We start from the raw sequence: 20,728 nt of genomic DNA, 5'->3' as shown, positions 1-20,728 counted from the left end.
TCTGACCCAGTAAATGGCAATTCTTAAGTTCTTATGTTCATATACATAAGCTTATTTAATTGAATTAAACCGGAAAGAGTAAAAGATGCTCCAGCAGTTGAGGAATAACCAGGGAGTGGAGAGACCTGGGCTCAACTCCCTGCTCACCATAGACAGATTTCCCACAGGGCCTTCAGCAAGTCTCTTTTACCCTCTCCATGTCTCAGTTCTGTTTGTGTAAAATGAGAATACTAGGCCACCCTACCTCCAAGAAGTACTGCAAGGATAAATGTATTAAAGGTACTGAAACATGAAGATACTATGGTAATAGAGTCCTAGAAATAGCACAAATAGATGGAAAGTGGAATGTAAAAAGAGATGTTTATCTTAAGAGTTTTGAAAAAACACTCACCACAGGCTTAAATCTTCCCCGAAGTCAAAATGTAAAATTCTATTGAATTCAATGGGTGTAAAGTTAGGCAACATTAGGTGCTTTTTGAAATCCCAATCTGAGTATTTCCACACAAGAGGACAGTTGAGCTGAGGGCAGTGTATGTTTATGGTAACCTTCTGAGTTACTGGCATTTTGAAGGCCTGCCTCAATTTTACTGCAATCACAATGGAAGTCATGATAAGTACTTTCTTCATCGTCCTTATAATGGATAGAGAACTAGTAGTGACTGAAAATGGAACTGGACATTGAGAGCAAGTGGCATTTTGTAGTTTCTAAAGACAACAAAAGAACTATATGAGTTTACTTTCTAAATCTTTCATCTTCAATATAAACACCCAAGACCTTTGCACTTGGCAATAAATCATTAATATGCCTTCTGGTAATCACTGTAAAAAGAAATTATTAATTATTTTCTTAGTTTCTGTGTGGTGATAAATAATTCCTGGAGCATTACATTGTAATTTGGTATTCATTAATATGTACTTATTCATGTGCTATCAAAACTGTTATCATAAACACAAGGTACAGTTTGGCTAGGGATATATAACAGCTTCTATTTATTGGTTCTCTTTGTGAATGAAGTTAATGGGAAATCTCTCAGAAAGAAAATAATAATGATAATTTTGCCTGGTGTTTCAAGAAAGTATTTAAGTGTACGTCTAACTTTAAAAATGTGAGTGATTGCATTGAAGTCAGCGCTTTTAAGCTAAATGTGTGCTTAAATAAATCGGAGTTGTTATTTCTTGGTTATTTTTACACCAAAGTTGGCAATTTCTCTAGAAAAAGTCTGGCAATAATATTTCTTTTCTAATTAGTTTTCTTTTTCATTTTAGATGTAGTAAAAAAATACTGATTTTTCATTTCCTCCAAAGCAAAGAGTCACCTCCATTGTGTCTGATTCTGTTTTTAAGCATTACTCATTATGCTTGTCTCAGCATAGTGTTAGTGCTAACTGTGGTCCAAACCTATCATCAGGTATATCCAGGAAATTTACACTAGCATCACTGAGATGTTTATGCACATATTTAAGTTCAAAATTTGACCTCAATACGAAGAGTTCCTTAATTTATGCTATTCTACAAGACGACCGTATTGTGACAGTGGAAAGTGTCACACACAACAATGGCTGTTTTTAGAAATGTGTATTGGAGATTAATTTCCCATTGACAAAATTTCTTCTCTTTATCAAGTTTTTTGATCAGTGAGAAGATGGTGTGGAGCTATAAACTGACTGATAAAATTACTAAAGAAAAATAATAATAAGCAATAGTGTCTGAACTATAAATGTTCACGTGGATTGGTAATGGCTAAAGAACTAAGGCACCTGAGACAAAGGAACTAAACTAGCTTTGCTCACCAGCAAAGAGAACTAGGCTTTGAAAGCCTGTGACAAAAACATCATTATTGGTAGAAAGCAGCAGATCACGAACACTACTGGTGGTTCCTCCTCTGCCAGCACCTGTGAGGCCTCTACCCAGGACTGGGAACATGGTCTGCATGTCACTGTCTTAGCAAATGAAAAAACTGGGTGTGTGTTGGGGGTATGCTATGAAGTACTTGAGGAAGAAGATAAGAGCTGCAGAAGGAGATAGGGTCAGATGCAAAGCATCAGGAATCCAAGCATAATCAGTGATTTCTGGGTCTGAGGAAGCTAGGGCTAGAGACTATAATGGGGCATCAGGGGAGGAAGAAGAACTAGATGCTCCACAGGGAAGAGACTGGCATTTGGATACCTTGGGCACCAGACAGTGCTTCAATCCATGCTCAGGTCCCTCATCCATTGCAATCAACCACTTCTGTGCATTCACAAAAAAGGACTGGACTGGAATGGGCAGGAAAGAAGAACTGATGCCTCAAGGCCACTATCTCCAACAAAATGAGTCAAAGGGTGGTGATGGTTGGAGACTCCCTTCTGAGAAAGACAGAAGCCTCCATTTGCCAACATGACCCAAAAGCTCAGAAGGAGGGCTGCATACATGAAACATAAATTCATGTCATTGCAGACAGGTTGCCAAGACTCATCTGGCCCTCTGAATCCTCACCTATGCAGATTTTTATCAGTACTGTCAGGTATCAGAAGCAGCTATAAGGCTGTAAGGAACACAAGTTAAGGTGGTCTTCTCATGAGTCTTTCCAATGGAAGACAAAGGTCCAGGCAGAGATAGACACATCTAAAGGCAAATACTTGACAGCACAGTGCACAGATGGAATCAAAGTATATTGCACCTGTTAGACAAATAAGTGGTTTTAAGTGCCTAAGTGTGATTCAATTCCACCATGCTCCCTGAAAAACTGTTACTACAAAAAAGGGGTGGGTCTTCCTTCCTGTTTTTTGTGACTCAGTTGCACAGGTCACATGATGGTGCATTACAAAAGTAAAATTAGTTGATTTTCATGAACTTGAACAGGTCAGAATAGTATCTGGTCCAAGGTATCTGTCTACAAAAGAGCTTTGGTCTCCTTGACCTCATCTCATGAAAGAGGGGTACTGGACTGAGACAGAGGTGATGAGACAAAGAAATGTAAGAATACACTAGGACACTTGACTCGCCAACCTAGTGAGGAGGGTTTTAAGTGGGTCTTAACTGGAACATCTATAAGAGCAAAACTTGTCCTCTTGGGAAGGAATTTTTAGGGAAAACAGAGTTCAGAATAGCTGGAAGTACTAAAATGCACAATGACAAATTACGTTAACAAGGAAGAGAGATGGGAAACAGTAAAAAAACAGTATGGCTGTATCAGGAACTCTTTAATGACCTGAAAATCAAAAAGAAATCACAAAAAAATTAAAACAAGGACATAGAGCTAAGCATGAATATACAAAAATAGCACAGAAATCAAGCTTTTTACTCCAGAATGTTTATGGACGTATTTTTCACTTGCTGTTTATATCTAGCTTATTTTAAGCATCACAACTTCACTTGTGTTCTAAACCGCAGAAAGAAAGCAAATGAGGTTGAGCAAATGAGGGTAGATTTCTATGTGCCTTTTCTACATGCTGACTTAACAGCTAGCCACTCTCCTTACTTTTATGTACTTTATTCCATAATCAATCTCATAATATTGAGCATGGGATTTTATACCTGTGTCATAACATGGTGGAAAAATATGCCCCTTGAAGAGGTAGGGGGATAGATTTCTGCATTGTCTGCATGCAGCACAAAAAAGAGATTAGACCTGTTCAGGGAGAGAGTAGGACTTTGGGGATGCTGGCAGCCTCTTAGCAAGATCTCGCATAGTCCAGGTTGGAGTGAAAAGCTGGTATCTCCTAACAGGTGCCAGCTGTGGGACTACCACATATTCTATCTCAGGGGTGGGAAAAATATGGCCTGTGGGATGGATCTTGCCTGCCAGTCACTTTCTTCCAACCCATGGTGCCCCCCAGTGACTTGCACCTCCTCCATCCTAGCCACCCACAAGTACAACCCCACAACATACCCTACTGGACTTTGCTCCCACTCTCTTGGGCGGAAGGGCTTAGCCCAGCCAGCAGCTTCTGGGCAAGACTCCTGTTCGCTCGGGGCAGCAGACAGGGAGTGGAGTTGCAGCTGGGTGGAAGCGGGAGTGCAGCGTGGAGCCTGCACCCGGAGGGGCACCGGGAGCACAGAGCTCAGCTGGGCAGGGTGTGGGTGTGTAGGTGGGGGGTGTAGGGACCCTCCACACACTCCCCTAATGGTGTGCAGCCCCAGCTGCCGGCAGCAGCAGCAGGTGGGGAGGTCAGGGTGCTTGTGCCTGGCACAGGTGCCTAGTAGGGCGAGGCTCCAGCCAGTGCTGCTTGTGAGGAGGGAGCAGAGCCTGCCCTATTCCCGGGGCTACATGCTGCATGCCTGCAGCTCCAGAACTCGCAGCGGGGGGAGCCCCACACTAGAGCCTGCTGCTTCCCCCACTCCCTGCCGCACAGGTCCCCACACTCTGTTGGGAGTGGAGAAAGCCCCAGCCCCTGCTTCCCCTCGGAGTCCAGCATGGGGCTTCCCTGCTACAAGTGTGGAGCTGCAGGTGTGCAATGTGGAGCCCCTGTGATAGACATAGCCAGTGCTGCACGGGGTGCAAGGAGCACCCCCAGCAGAGCCTGCCCAGCCACTTCTATCACGGGGACTCCACGCCGTGCATCTGCAGTTCCGCACTCACAGTGGGGAAGCCCCATGCTGGACTCCACAAGGAAGCAGGGGCTGGGGCTCCCTCCACTCCCACTACAGTGCAGGAACTTGTGCAGCAGGGAGCAGGGAAAGCAGCAGGCTCCAGTGTGGGGCTTCCTCCGCAGCGAGTTCTGGAGCTGCAGGCATGCGGCATGTAGCCCCGGTGATAGGGCAGGCTCCACTACCTCCCCCCACGCAGCACAGTCTGGAGCCACTCCTATACCAGGCATGAGAGCCCTGACCTACCCGCTGCTGCTGCAGCCAGGCAGTGGGGATTGCCTACCATAGGAGGAATGTGTGGGGGTCCCTATACCCCTCACCCTCCCTCACACCCCACACACTGCCCCCACAACCTCCATCTACATATACAGACACCCCAACATACCCTATGTCCCCTACACAGCCACACCCTCAACCCCCCCACTCCCACACCCCACCACACACAATATAAAAGAGTGACACTTTATTTTTGAGTTATTATGAAATCTCTTCTATATGCAATACACAATCACAAGTCATGACAAATATTTTTTGTAATAAAATTAAAATATATTATAGTAGGTGTTTGACTTTTAGGGTATGATTTGCATTTTTTCTGGTTCTAAGATGGCAACCCCACCTCCCAAAAGGAGTATGGAGGGGGAGGACAGCAAGGAGAGGGACTTGTGGTGGCAAAGGTCAGGGGTTTGGGGGCAGGACTTCTGGTCCCAATGTGGCGACCAGGGGGCAGGGCAACTGTCAAGGGGCAGGGCTACCTATGCAGCCTGCGACAGCTCGCAAAACTTGTTAAGCAGCCCTCTGCCCAAAATAATTGCCTTCCTCTGCTCTATCTTGTATTATTTTATCTTCTCTTCAGCCTTTTGAGTCAGAAGTCATAGGCAAAATGGCAGAATCAGAGAGACAACGGTGCAAACTGAATTACCAATAAATGAAGGACATAAAAGGCAATAAGAAAAATGTTCTATAAATATAACAGAAATACAAAAAAGATGAAGGTCCGTTGCTTAATGGGGAAGGACAGTAACAAATGACACAGAAGGATGAAATGTTTAATATCTTTTTTTGGTTCAGCCTCCACCAAAAAAGATTATTTTTGAATTGATGTTTCACACACTTTTAACCAGCAGCTTTGAACACAAGCCAGAAAGGAGCGGGGAATAGGTTAAAGAATATTTAGTTAAGTTAGATGTATTCAAGTCAGCAGAGCCTGATAAAATTTACACTAGAGTATTTAAGGAACAAGCTGAAGTAATCTCTGAACCATTAGCAATTATTTTTGAGAAGTCACTAAGGATAGGTGATATCTCAGAGGACTGAAGATGGGAAAATCTAGTACCTATATTTTAACAAAGGGAAAAAAGAGGAAGCAGGGAATTATAAAACAATCAGCCTAACTTTTTAAAAAATGCTGGAATAAATTGTTTAATAAGAGATTTATATACCCCAAGAGAATGATAAGAAACATCCAGCAGGGAGAAGTCAAGAAGAAATTGTGTCAAACCAATCCACTTCCTTTCTTTTCATGGGGAAACCTCCATAATAGGTAAGAAACAAGAAAAGTGATAAATCTTGATATTGCTAAGTCTCTTGACACAGAGTCACATGGAATTCTTGGAAGCAAGCCAAAAAATAAGGTCTAGGTTAAAGGCAGGTTTACAACTGACTCCAAAAAATGCATATGAAAGGGTAGTTACCTGTGCCTACCTGTCAAAGTGGAAGGATATAATAAGTTCATACTCAGAAGACAGTACTGCAGTTGTCTGTCCTGGGTCCAGTACTAGTCAGTAGTTCCATTACTTGACTTGGAGGATGGAACAGAGAGTACGCTTACAAAATCCGAGAGTGACAGAACCCGGGAAGGAACTACTGGCAATACAGAGAACAGGATTAGAATTCAAAATCATCTTGATAAATTGGATGAAAGTATTTCAGTAAGATTAAACATGTCCTTCTTGAATTTCAAGTACTACACTTGAGAAGGAAAAAATTAAGTGTAGAAAAGCAAAACTGAGAATATTGCACAAAAGGGTACAGGGATTACAGTGAAGAAGAAACTGAATATGAGCGAACAAGGTGATGTTGCTACAAAAAGGCAAAACTCATTCTGTGGTGTAATAACAGTAGTGTCTACGTAAAATATTGGTGGCTCTTCTTGGCGTTGGATGAACCCCAAATGAAGTACTGTGTTCAGTTATGAACACTTTGAAGACAGTTCAGGGAGCAAGAAGAATAAGAGTTTTATAAATCCCATGGGGGAAACGTTTAAAAATTGTATTTGTAAAGTCCAGAAAGGGGCCAATTAAGGGAAATCATGATAGGAGTCTTCAAACATGTAAAAGAGAGGCTGTTCACCTGTTCTTCATGTTTACCTTTGGTTTGCAAGAAGAGAAACTTTTGAAATACAAAGATATTTGAGCACTGGAACAAGCTATTTTAGGCTGTTGAAGAGTCACTGAATGGACTTGATCTTGAACCTTAGTCCTGACTCAAAGCAACAGGATGAACTAAATGACCTCATCTGGTCCTTGCCAACCCTATTTTTTTCATGATTACTGTGATTTATCAGACAATGGCAGATAGGTTCTTAATATGTTCTCTCCATAGAATTAAGAGAGGACAACACAAGAGCAAAATAATTAAATTGAGAGCCATCTTTTATAGCTAACTAGTATTCCTAATCACAGTACAACAAAGTTATAACAGGTTGAGGTCAACATTTGTTTCCTCAGTCTCATTACAGAACATTTGACATATTGTCTGTACCTGCAGAACCCCCAAAATAATTTAAATCCACAGAGATTTCCATCTTAAGACACTAGTAAAAACAGCAGTTCTTAAAACACAAATGAATCTTTACACAATAACTAGTGAATGCCATTCTGTATATGACAGATCCCTATCTTGCTATCTGTTACATGGAAGTTTCTGTGGTAACACAGTTAAATATTTCCAAAACAGTGCTCTCTATATATGGGTAGAATTTATGGGTTGGTGTTCAAATTGGACAATTTAGGTATCAGTTCAAAAGGACAGAACCATTGCTCATTCTGTAACAAATTCAACATAGAAACATGATTGGAATGTATAAATCAGTGAAAATACAAAGACACTGCTGTGGGGCATCAACTTACAGTGTCAAGGTGAGTGAATTTTGGAGCTTTCTTTGGAAGGTGCCTCTAAAACGCACTAAACATTGCTTTTCTAAAGTGTGAGATTTTAAACAATATCTTTAAACAATACCTTATTTTATATGACATTAACTACAGGTAAGACTGGGAAGCAAATGATATTATCCCCATTTGCACATATGATAATGAAGGCAAACAGAGAATAAGGCCAAAATCTTCAAAAGTGGCCGCTGATTTTATGTTCCCCCTTGAAATGCCTTGATTTTCAGATTTTTGGCATATGACACAAAATAAGGTCTGCTGTGCATATTGGGTTCAATGTGCACCTGCTTTCCGGTAGTAAAAGCTGGGGAAATGGACAAAATTATGTAGATCTTTTTCCAAACCTCTTGGCTGCTTCAATATATCCTCCTCGATGGCCCAATCAAAACACCTGTAACTCCTCAGTGCTGTCAGGGTGGGAAAATTTCATAGTTACTTTCCTCCTGGTGTTCTCCATCTGTCATGGCTTTGCTCAGTGTACTAGCAACCTCCTGAGTATAGGGTGACTGAACAAATTTGCTTAAGTGGAAGGATAAGGGGGTTAGTCTGGGACTGTGGAAACCTGTCTCCCTGTGTCTTCACACAAACTTCCTGTGTGGCCCTAGACAAGTCGCATACAGCAGTGGTCAGCAACCTTTTTTAAAGCTGCAGGTCAAAATGATCCAGTTTGGGGCAGAGGCAGGTAAATGGGTGGGTGCCCAACTGTCACCCTTGTGTTTCCACTTGGCAGCATAGGGAAAGTGTCTGCTGCTGCCTCTTCTTTCTATGGCACTGACCACAACCAAATCCCTGTGCTGCTGAATGCTGCCAAAGCCCCATGTCTATGGGCTGCATCAAATGGTTTTTCAGGCCAGATCCAGGCTGTGGACTGTAGGTTGATGATCTCTGACTAGATCCACAGAAAGGCTTAACTATCCTCAGTGGGCTTAGGTAGATTTTAGATACTGAAAACCAAAATTCTTAGCCTTAAAATCCTCACTTGGGTGCTGACTAATCATGTACATTATGAGTCTACATTATGAGACTGCTGAGATTATAGTTTTGCCAAAACAGCTGTAATGCTGGAGCTCTCTAGTGGAAACATGGTGGTAGAAACTTCTGCTTTTCTACCTGCCTGAACAACACAATCTCTATAATTCTGACAAAATGAATTGGGAAAGGAGGTTTCTGGCACAGCTATGTCAGTGGGCAATCATGACAAAACATGTAGACTAAGCCTAGGTTTTTGCCACCAAAGTTCCTTAGGCAGTTAGGGCATTTATAGACATGCTCCTGGAGGCAGAGGAGGTGCTTTAATTAGTGAGCTATGCTAATTAAAAGCACCCGAGCATCACGTGTATCAGCATCCCCACGCTGAAAAATGGTGGCAGGGTGCTTTGAACTAAAACTCATTGAACGAGCTTTAGTTTAAAGAGCCCTACTGCCATTTTTCAGCATGGGGATGTTGATACATGTGACATTGGAGGTTGATGGATCGCGTTAATCTCTGTGTTCCAGCAGACTCAATTAACTGAGTCTGCCCCAACACACAGGATTTACAGCAGGTCGGAGTAGCCTCGCTGCATGTCTATAGAAGTCCTTAATGTTCTGCTTCTGGGCATGCCCAAAAATGTCTCAGTCTTGACATGACTGAGCAGCTTGTTGCATATTCCATGTGAATCTCCTATTGGGAAACAAGCAAGATCCTTTAATGATCCTAAAAGACCTAACCCAGTAAGTATGCTTTAATTTAGGAAAAGATTCAGGGCTGTAAATCCCATCTGCAGGTTGGCATCTAAGAGGGGAAGATTTAGACATGTCCCGCTCTTCAGTGGTTCATAATGGCTGACTTAAGCTGCTCCCTGATCAGCATGCAAGGATATCATAAACCCCATTCTGAGACCTATGTATTATACAGAGATTTAAGGCATCTATCTCAGAGCTGTGCATTCCAGGCTGGAGGCCAAAAGCTAGGTGGTGTGACGCTTAGCTCTGTGGATCTGACCCCTAGTCTCTTTGTTTTAGTTCCCAGTAATGAAAGAAGTTATAATTTAAGACACTTCCTTACTTGGAAGACATCAGGGGTTGGGAATTGAGGGATGGTCCCCTCAGTTGGTAAGATAGTTGGAGACACTAGTGATTAGTTGGTCATTCAGTTAGAGTGATTGGTAAGAGATAGACAGAGGGTCCGCAGAGGTTGCTTACTGCTCAAAGATGAAAATTGTTGTCTTTCTCATTCATTGCACAGTATGCCTGTATTTATGGAACCTGGTTATCATCATTACATTCCCTGTCTCAAAAAAATGATGACAATGGAGCTCTCCTACCTCACAGTGGGACATTTATTAAAGATGACAAGGTGCTCCAGTACTACAGTAATGGGGGCAATGAGTACCTACGATACACAGATAGCCATGGATACGGCTGTTCATGCTGGATCTGGGAACATTCTAGAGATCTTTAATTCTGGTGTGACGCTGAAGAGTCAATATCCTCCGTACCTGAATGCAGCTTCAGGTTTCTTGGAGGACAATGCTCATGCTGATGACATGCCATCTGGTAGGAACAACCTGTATAGTGGGGGAGATCCCTGGGTATAAACCACCACTCTGAATTAGTACTGAGGGGCAGCACCCCTCTAGGAACCAGAGTGGGAAGAACAAGGAGAGCATAAAAGATGTGTGATTAGCAGAGATCGAGCCAAATGAATCTCAATATTAATCATATAGGGACCATTCCTAAAATGTACTAGCCATCTGATGAGATTTCCTGCTGTGGATGATAACAGCACGTGTTCAGCATGTTTTTCACTGAATATGACAATAAATTATCCAAAAATCAATAAGTACTGCCTTTTTGCCCAAATTGTACCCTGTTTGAATATATAATTCAGTCTCGAGTAACTTTCCACAGCATGATATAAAAAAGAGGCATTTAGCCTCACATCTGTATTAGGGTTAAAAATATACTATTCTCTCCTACATGTATGCCCCATGATATGAGCAGCCCCTTTGTGCTTAACTTATTATTTTAAATAGGAGGAGATATATAAATAATAATCATGTATGCAGGAATGAAAAATCATATGCAGAAACCAGACAGAGAAAGAAAAACATATGCTGAGATTTTGATGACATTTCAGGTTTAGAGGGAAAAACTGAAGTATAAAGAGAAATAGCATTTGTCTCTCTTGTAAGTGCATGCTATCTGATGCAAAGGTCAGTGGGCTTACTATCACCACCTTCACATCAGCAGTAGCTAGTCTCCTTTTTTGCTTTCACTCCCTCAGGAACTGGTACAGTTAGCTTAGTCTGGTCCAACTGGCCTGATACGTTACCCTGTCTATAAGCAAAGAGAGCGCATCATACCCTAAAATACAGGGCAGGAGGCCAAATACAGCAGTTATGCTATTGCTAAGAGAATAGGTTAGGAGGCTACAGACTGCAAAATCTAGGTGGCTGGGATGACCGAGGATTCCTGGAGGGGGAAAAAATTAAGAAATAAAAAGCAAGGATCTTCCAAGTCGGCACCAATGGAGCTGTACTGCCTTTTGCCAGGTTCAGATGCCTGTGAAGGCAAGTACATCCTAACATAAAGGGCTGTTTTCAAAATATAATCACACTGCTACACAGCAACCTCTATGTAATAATCAGTCCAGTTTGCTGCAGTAGACCATCTGCTTTGCTCGTGCTGTAGTACGCTAACACATACTATCTGCTTACACTGCTATTGAGCATATTGGGGCATCAGCAGCACATAGGCAATCTGATCCATGCTGAAAATGTTAGTGAGCTGACTAAAATGAAATGAGCTGAAGAACGTAATTTCTTCTCTCCATACAGAAAGCAACATACTTGGAGAACAACAGAGATGTGTATTCAAGTAAATTACATATTACAAATAAGAGCTGTATCTGTGATTCACACACAGCATAAAGATAGAAAATTCCACTTGACATGAATTTCCTAGATAAGACTATCCCAGTCAGCTGTACTATCTGACAGTGATACCATACTGTCTGTATGTAGCAGTTCACTGCCCCCAAAAAACCTCCCAATCCTCCCCCAAATGAACACAAATACAAAACACATAGAAATACCGAGTACTCTAAGACACATACTATCAAAATTACAAAATACACCCATTAAATTCCACTATCACAGTTCAACACATAATACAGAACACACCCACCACAATCACCACCACCAAAAATACAAAGCACGCACCCCAAAACCAACATCCTACCACCTCCCCCACACAACCCTGCAACATACAAATAACACTCACTACATAAGCTAGCACAAATACAAAGCAAACAACCTCCCCACCCCCAACAAAAAAACACAAAATCAGCCCTTTACCAAACCTTGTGCTCTCGGAAATGCACAACCTCCCAGCCACCCCAAAAACACCCCATTAATACACACCAACATATCCCTCTACCACCACCATCTGCTACTCATCCAAAATGCCACCCCCAAAAATTCTATAACGCTCCAAAGAAAAAGCATCCTCCCATATTCCCCTTATGCCCCTTTTTCTAACCTGCATATCAAATCCATTCTCTACAGGGCTATTCTTCCTTGGTGGGAGTCCATCTCCTGCATTCTCATGTCCAAGAGGAGACTTGAGGGGTATCTGGCTGGAATAGGATGGCTTGGTGACCTCCACCTTGTTCCCAAACTTCAGGTAACAGGGCTGAGGAATGGTCCTGGCCGTCGGCACATGTAGGATGGGAGCAGCGCTGTGTACAGGTTTAGGTAGTCCTGATTTCATTTTGGAGGCTACCAGGATGGCTGGCATTTTCTCTTTCTGCTTTCCTAACACGTTTCTGTCAGCAGCAGCAACAGTAGTAGCAGCAGCAGCAGCCAGGGAGACAGAAAAGACACGTTTGGGAAGCTGCTATGCTTAGGCAGCCCTGCTTAGGTCTGGATGCTTCAAAAACTGCTTATCAAACACAAGAATGAAAGAAAAAGACACTGTTTAGCCTAAAATACCTCCCAGCGTCTTGTCAGCCTTCCACCTGTTTCCTCTATTTTCTTTTTAAATTAACCACTGTCTTCCTTCCTTTCCTCTTCTATTGCTACTGCTATTTAACTTGCTCTTTCCTTTCACTGGCTGACTCCTATAATTTTCTTCCTTGCAACAGAAGACTTTTACTTCATTATCTTGTCACCGCATCTCCAAAGTGAGGCAGCCTTTTGGAATAAAAAAAGGACCTGCTGCAGTATATGCCTCCTGTTCTGTGCCTGTGTGTGTGCGAGTGCGTGCTAGAGACAGAGAGAGGCAGAGAGAGCAGGCAGGATTTCCAGCTTAAGATGTCTTTTCTTCAGTCTTAGCCAAGAAGCAGATGTAGCTCAGTGTGTTAATGACTGATGCCCTTGGATATGAGCCTTAGAGAATCAAGCTTCTTAGTCTTAATATCTGTGAGCAAGACAATGATGCTGAAGCAGAAGGAGAAATGTCCATGGATGACATTTAAATGATAATAATAAAAAAAAAATGCCAGTTGTAACAAAATTCCCTGGCTCCTCCAGTACTGATCATGAAACGTTTAGGAAAAATTCAGCTGTCAAAAAGGAGGGAAAGCAGCCACCACCTCATTTTAAACATCAGCCCTGAAACAGGTTTCAGCACTGAACTGCTAAAATATCAAGTGTGTTCGAGGCAGCCTGCTGCTCCTACACCAAAGAAGGCTACAGAAATTAGCTGGTGGAGGAGAAGGTTGCAATCTGACAGTACAGTAAAACAGTGTGGCCCCCTGATTGGTCCTCCCGACTCAAATCAGAAACAAAATATCTCTGCAAAAGAGGAGTGGCTTCAACTGGCAGGAAACTCCATGACTGTGCTCAAGTACAAAGCAGGATCTGTAACAGCTCTGCTGCAGCACTTACTGCGCTTCGCTAACAGCAAGGATGCGTTACAGGCTGCACAGAGGGAGTTTCCTAGCCATTTAGAGAGAGAAAAAAAGCATAAACATTTTCAAATTAAAACCACATGACGCGGAATCATTACTCAGTTTTTACTCACTCTTCAACCAGGAAAACAACCACTGGAACTATCAACGGGAATTGGTCTGACTAAGGTCTGAATAATTTAACCCTTTAGTAGGAACACTCTTGAATGTGTACGGTAGCTTTCATTTCAGGACTTGCAAGGGTAAATCAGTGATAGAGTTATAGGTTTTCCTCTCTGTCGCTCCACAGGGAACAAGCTGCTACAGGCTTCCTGCTGTGAAGGCTTGGAGCTTTAGCTCACGCTGACCCTTATGTTTTTGGCTGTTGAGGTCTCTGCTTCAATCCCACTGTGTTCCCTAAAATGAGCAGGGCTCACTGGTCCCGTTTTTACAGATAGGATAACTTGAGTGACAGGGAGAGGCTAATGCTCAGGTCCTCAAAGCCCAGAGTTCCAGCATCAATTTATATTTTTTGAACATCCTGTAATAAACTCTACAGCCTGGAGTTAGGTGCCTAAAATCCACGTCTCAAGTTAGATGTCTCAGAATGGGATCCATATAAGCCAGCACAAGAAGAAATGCTGAAGTCAAGGATGTACCTTGAATCACATCCCGCACCACACCTCAAATCTCTTTCTGTGCCCTACTCTTCCAGCTCACAAGTCTCAGCACAGATCCCTTGCTTGAAGGTAGTCTTTCAAACACTAAGCAGAGCGGGACTTGGGGGCATGAATGCCATCAGGCTGCAGAGAGAATCAAACCCAGGTCTCCACACACCAGGGGCTCAAATCACTGAACTCTTAAATAAATGGAAGCAAAGCGGGAGGAGGGGGAAAGTGGAAGGGTCAGCAAGGCAGGCAGAATTAGGCAACAAGGGCAAGACTGCAGTTGTGGATTTAGGCAGCTATAGTAGAAGATAGGAGGAATTTAGGAGCTTAATTCCTTTAGTGTTCTAGCCTTAAGTGATTTGCCCAAGGTTTGATAGTATTTATATGACAGAACTAAAAATAAATAAATAAAACTCTTATTTCCTCTTTTAATCACACTGTCTGCTGTCCAGACCACATTTCTATGTGATACAGGCCCAGTATTCTTCTTCTTTGATCCAATTGCATCAGTTCAGATGATGTCAAAGTATTTTTTGAGATATTTTACATTAACTCGGTCATATATAAGCACATGCAAAGCCTGTACACACATTACTTTAATCTACTGTGTCAGCACTGGCCACTGATTCCTTGCTCAAAATCAGCCAAGTATCACTTCTACAGTTTGCTTGAAATCCACGTTAACTATACGTCTTTACTTTTGACAATCCTGCCCTCACATACACTGGCTCTGTGGGCTGCCTTGCATTAACTTTAAGTGGGTAATTTTTTTATCAGTAAATGTGTTTTCCTTCTAGTCTCCTTATCCACTAATCTCAGATTACAAACTGTTCATCTCTCTTTTTGCATCTCATTGGGACAGACCTTCTAATGTTTTCTCTTCTGCCACAGCATGATGCATAGTTTTTGCTTAGAAATTATCATGAAGACAATTTCAAAGCATTAAGAACTTAAAGAAGTGGAAGATTTATCAGATACCAGAACTGATGGTCGTGGGAGCTAAAACATCCCTCAAATTCCACTACACTTACCTTTGTTTCAGTGCAGGAAACTCATGCTTTTTAGCTGGAGCAAAACAAAGCAAAGATTCACAAGAGGAAATCTTGTAAAAGATTCAGTCTACATACAGGCTAGTATAATTAATTTTGCTGTAATATTTATAAATTGCCATAGGAAGCAGAAGATTTAATTGATGGCTTTGTTTTCTGCCTTTTGTATGAGACATTTGTTCAGTCCAGGTCACTGCCCCCATCTTCAGATACTTCTGCTGATTACTGTAGCTCTTGCTGCATTTTACATGCAAGGGAAGTTTACGTTAGATATTAGGAAGAACTTTTTCACTAGGGGGATAGTAAAACAATGGAGCAGGTTACCAGAGAGGTTGTGGAATCTCCATCATCGGAGGTTTTTAAGACCTCAGCTGGACAAAGCTTTGGCTGGGATGATCTAGTTGGGGATGGTCCTGCTTTGAGCAAGAGGTTGGACTAGATGACCTCCTGAAGTCCCTTCCAATGCTAATTTTCTATAATTCTATAACCACGATCTGAAATAAGAAAAATAAATCCCTTTACTGCTACTTTTTTAATTACTGTTGAATATTGTGCTTGTAAAAGATGGTAGAGGAGAGTCTCTTTGTCCCAAAGAATGGGCACGGTCATGGAGAAGAACAGGTAATGTTTCCATGGACTACTCCCAAGCAATATGCCCCCACCATTACCTACTGTAATCTACGCTGTATATGTTTTTCCATGTCTATTCAATCTATGGCCTCTGTTGACTGCCAGTTATTTTGGTGTTTTAATGATGTGAATGCCAAGCCCCAAAAATCTAACCTAGAAATTCCACATCTCTAACAATCTCCATTATAAATCCTCTGTGATCTATGTTTTATGGGTTATGTTGTAGTTATCAACCAAGTGATACAGAAGTAGAGCAGACTGTTGGAAAGATACAGTAGTATCACATCAAAATGTGATGTCATAGCATGTTAAAACAGTATATTACAGGCTAAATAGGCAAAGGCAAAGAAGCTCTATCTTGGCCTGTCTTTGGAGATTATTGGTTGTTTTCTACACCAGACTTTCCTTGTTTTTTAAGGATGAGATTTTCAATGAAGCCTAATTCATATTGGAAGCCAGTGGGAGTTGGAAACTGTGAAAATCCCAGTCTAATTTTTTAAATGCCAAATTTTAACTTCTCTAATAACTTTCAGTAATAAAGGACCAGGGAATCACAGAAAAATAGGGCCGGAAGTACCTCAGGAAGTCATCTAGTCCAGTGGTTTGCACCTTTTTTGTACCAGAACCCATCTGTAAACATCAGTGGCCAGTCCTGACCCAGTGCCCCTCACTCCTGACCTGCTGCCCTCTGCCCTTAGGACCCAGCCCTCCAGTATGTGGGGCAGAGGGTAGGTATGTAGGGCAGAAGGGGTATCTGTAGTGCATGGGGAGCTGCAACAGTCACAGTTCCAGCCTACAAGGGAAAAACTATCTTGTAAGAGCCTGGTTAAACAGAGAGCTGGCAAGAAGTTCAACATTTACTTTTAGATCGCCTCATTTTGGAAAATGAGAATGCCATTCTAGAGGGCACTGCAACATGTTTGTAGGAGGAACACAGCCAAAAATACAAGTTTAAATACAGGTTTATTCCCACAGCTTTACCACAATGGGCAGAAGACCTCTACATTGGCATTAAATGAAAAAACTAATGAAACATAATGAAACCTATCCAAACACGATTAAGAAAGGTGTTTCTAGTCCCTCAATAACAAACTTCAAACAGCCTCTTTAGCCTCACCATTAGTACCTTTTTTTCTTTGGGGCAGCTTTACCCACTGTGGGCAGGGAACCCCAGTTGCCACATATATGCAGACTGCTCCCTGGGCTTACCTCCCATGATACAGATTCAGTCTCTACTCTTCCTGTGTCTCAGTCCCACTGTCCATATAATTAATAAAGACATTAGTGTCCAGGAGAGGTTCCTGGGGAACTTCACTTGATACCTCCTCCCAATTAGACATCCAACCATTGAACATGCTGATCCAACCAATCATGTGTCCTTAGTTTACTAATGAGAATGGCATGGGAGTGTCAAAAGCCTTGCTAAAGTTGAAGGTATACCACATTTACTGTTCTCCCCCACATCTACGAAGTCTATCACCTTGTCATAAAATGAAATCAGTTTGGTCAACAGTGACTTGCTCTTTACAACTCCATGACTGCAGTTGCCAATCAACTTACTATTCAATGGTGAGGATATTTGAGAACTCATGGCACTCAGGAGAGGTTCCTGAAGATTGGAAGAGGGACAATGTGGTGCCTAACTTCAAGAAAGGAAGGTAGAAAGATCCAGGGAACTTCAAGTCAATCAGTGTGATCGCAATCCCTGGAAAGTTGATTGCCACAAAATAGCAGTACCAATTAATACTACCTTTTGTCACAGGCACAAATTTGGGGCACTTGTGGTGCAACCAAGGGCAGATGTTTGTTTGCTTTCACTTTGTGCTGACCTGCGTTTGCAGCTTAAGTAACCTCCTCTTTCCCTATTCCAGGCTGATTATCTATTCCCTTATCCTTGCTGCCAGCTATCCTCATCTGATGACTGACTTTATTTTTGAAGACTGAAATAAAAAAGGCACAGAGTACTTCTGCCTTTCTCACCTCATTCATTATTAGATTGCCCTTCTCAATTGATGATTAAAAGAAAACTGTTCATTTTACACAGGAAAAGTGAACCAATCTAAACACATGGAGCTCATTCTCCCCAGTCACTTACACCAAACTGGCCCCTACCAATGTGGTGGGAGGGAGAGGGCAAAGAATCTTTTAAAAACATTCCATTTTGCAGGAACCATCCAACTCATTTTCCATCTTTGACCAGATCCTGCCACCACTACAAACTCAACATTTTCCATGGTCACTCCTTCATACCTGCAATCCTGTTCATGTACATGTACATAACCATCACCTGATTGTGAAACTTACTGTCCTTTCTGTGAAGCTTCTACACCAGGGGTGGGCAAAATATGGACTGTGGGCTGGGTCCGGCCCACCAGGCCATTCTATCCAGCCCACAGGACCCCTAAAAATTTTAGAAAATGTATATTTATCTGCTCCAGGCTGGCTGTCAAAGATGACAGGAACCAGGGCAGTAGGACCCAGGGGGAGCCGGCAGGAGCCAGTAACAAGGCCAGCCTGGCCTCACCCCCAAGGCCCCACAACCAGAAGTCTCTGCCTGCCACAGCTTTTGGGTTGCTCCAGCACCACGTGGCTACATCTCCAGACTGCGGGAGCACAGGGCCCGCACTGGTACACCAGGACCAGGAGTGGGAGGTTGGGTGTGCTGTGTGTGTTCATCCATGCAATGACAGAGGGGGAGAGAGAGACAGAGAGCAATGAGGAAGGGAGAGACAGTGTCTGTGTGTGTGTGTGTGTGTGTGTGCGCGCGCACGCGCGCACGTGTATGCGTGAGAGAGACTCTGTGCGTGAGGGATTCTGTGTGTGTATGTGTGTGTGTGTGTGTGTAGGAGGGAGAAACTCTGTGTGTGTGTGTGTGTGTGCACACACGCGTGCATGTGTGGGTGTGTGTTCATAGGGCAACTCCCACATGCACAGCCAACCATACACATGCACCCACACGCCCCTCACACTGCCATGCATGCAGACCCCCACACCCACACCCCCTCACACCTTCCAGCCATCATCCCCCCACACACAGCCCCCCACAAACCCCATACCCACCCACACGCCACATATCCACACACATACCCATATGCTCCCTCACCCCACACTCGCACCCTCCCCCACATCCCACACCCCACATACCCACGCACTAACAGCTCCCCACAAACCTATACCCACCCACCCACAGCCCCCAACAACATACAAGAGTAAGACTTCATTTTAAGCTATTGTGGGATCGCCTCTATGTACACTACACAAATGCATGTGAACCAGGACAAAAATATTTTTTGAACTCAAATTAATGAATGTTGTAGATGTTCGATTTTTAGAGTATAATTGGTATTCTTCTGGTTCTGAGATGGCAAAACCCCTTGCTGAGAGGAATATTTCCAGCAGGAGGGGAGGGGGAAAGGAGCAAGGGGAGGGACTTCTGGTGACAAAGGTTGGAGGTTAGGGGGCGGGACTTCCAGTCACAAGATGGTGACCAAGGGGTGGGGCACCTGTCAAGGGGCGGAGCTACCAATGCATCCCTTGACAGCTTGGCAAAACTCAGTAAGTGACCCTCTGCCCGAAATAATTGCCTGCCCCTCTTCTACATGGACCGGAAAGCTTGGCACTTAAGTTGAAGAAAAACTTCCCAGGCAGAAAGGATTCACAAGAAGGAATCTGAGGAATTCAAACTCTGCTGTCAGTAGAGAATGAAGGATAGCTCCCCAACTGTTGGGTTGGTATGCTGAGGCAAGGCTACTGGCAGCACTTTCCAAGGAGGGCAATGATCAGAGAGTCTTAAAGTTCCCTTCAGCAAACTTAGGTATCTTCACTTACTGTAAGAAACCTTAACGAGGGTGGCAGATGGAATATGTTTCTCTCTGTAGAAACTTTAGAGAAACTGTCCATAAAAATGTTTAATTACTGTTTCATTTCTCTTCTCCAGTGAAATACATACTGAAACATGGAGAATCAAACGTGCTCTGACGCCGCCCAAATGGAATAACAAACTTTCTAATTTTAGTTTTTTGGAGAAACTTCCCTTCCTTCCCCATGACCTTCTCTTATTCTGTCTGGAATTTGGTATATTTTATTATACGGGGAACTCAGTTGGGAGTCTGTACTTTCCAGACTCGTCCTACCTACCGTATGCTTCCTTTCATAGGATGAATCTATTTTAAACAAATGTAGCTCAGCAATTGCCCTGTAAGCTTTAATAGATTTGCTTAACCTCTAATGATTACAATGGTGCAATTACTTTAAGAAAAGTGGTATTGTCTAATTTTCTTACTAAACTGTCCCTTCTGTATACTAAAGATCAGGAGTATTATGTGTAGGAAGTGGGGTGTACCTACTAAAATCCAGGCCCTGGTATTCTCAGTATATTCTACTGCTTCCACAATCTTATTTGGCCAACCTGTCTCATGCCGCTGTCAGAAACAATTTCCATCCAAGAATTCTGTCTGACTTCTGCCAAATTAATGCTTTGGGCTCCCCCTGCTGCTCACGCAGTATCAATTAACCCAGAAACCTGGTTCCCCAAACTGAGCGGACAGCAAACATTGACACTGGTGATCTAGGATTTTTCAAGCATGATAAGAAGCTTTGTAATATGCCGTTGTTAAACACGAACAGCTGTGTTGATTTCAAATCCATTCAGAGCAGGAGAGGGAGAGGAACACTCCAATTCTGACAAACAAAAAAGGATACAATGTACAGGGCTTTGATGTTGGGTTTCCGTTCTTGCTTTTGCTCATTTGCTCAGGCTTGTATTGC

The 20,728-nt window shown here is 42.8% G+C and overlaps 1 protein-coding gene across 3 annotated transcripts in view; it reads right to left on the bottom strand.

The window, feature by feature from the left end:
• NAV2 (neuron navigator 2) overlaps positions 1-13,256 on the bottom strand; it is a 501,690-nt gene extending 488,434 nt beyond the window's left edge. For 2 of the 3 annotated variants that reach the window (XM_019519466.1, XM_019519468.1), the window contains exon 1: positions 12,264-13,256. In XM_019519466.1, coding sequence (XP_019375011.1) covers positions 12,264-12,521 — 258 coding nt within the window. In that variant the 5' untranslated portion in view covers positions 12,522-13,256. The remainder of the gene's footprint in view (positions 1-12,263) is intronic. The other variant, XM_019519467.1, reaches the window with a different exon arrangement.
• Between the last annotated feature and the right edge of the window lie 7,472 nt (positions 13,257-20,728).

Source organism: Gavialis gangeticus, unplaced genomic scaffold (genome assembly GCF_001723915.1).
Source record: "Gavialis gangeticus isolate Ggan-Ray unplaced genomic scaffold, GavGan_comp1, whole genome shotgun sequence".
NCBI classification, from domain to species: domain Eukaryota; kingdom Metazoa; phylum Chordata; order Crocodylia; family Gavialidae; genus Gavialis; species Gavialis gangeticus.
Note: the sequence above shows the minus strand (reverse complement) of the source record. Positions and strands in the feature narration are given on the sequence as shown.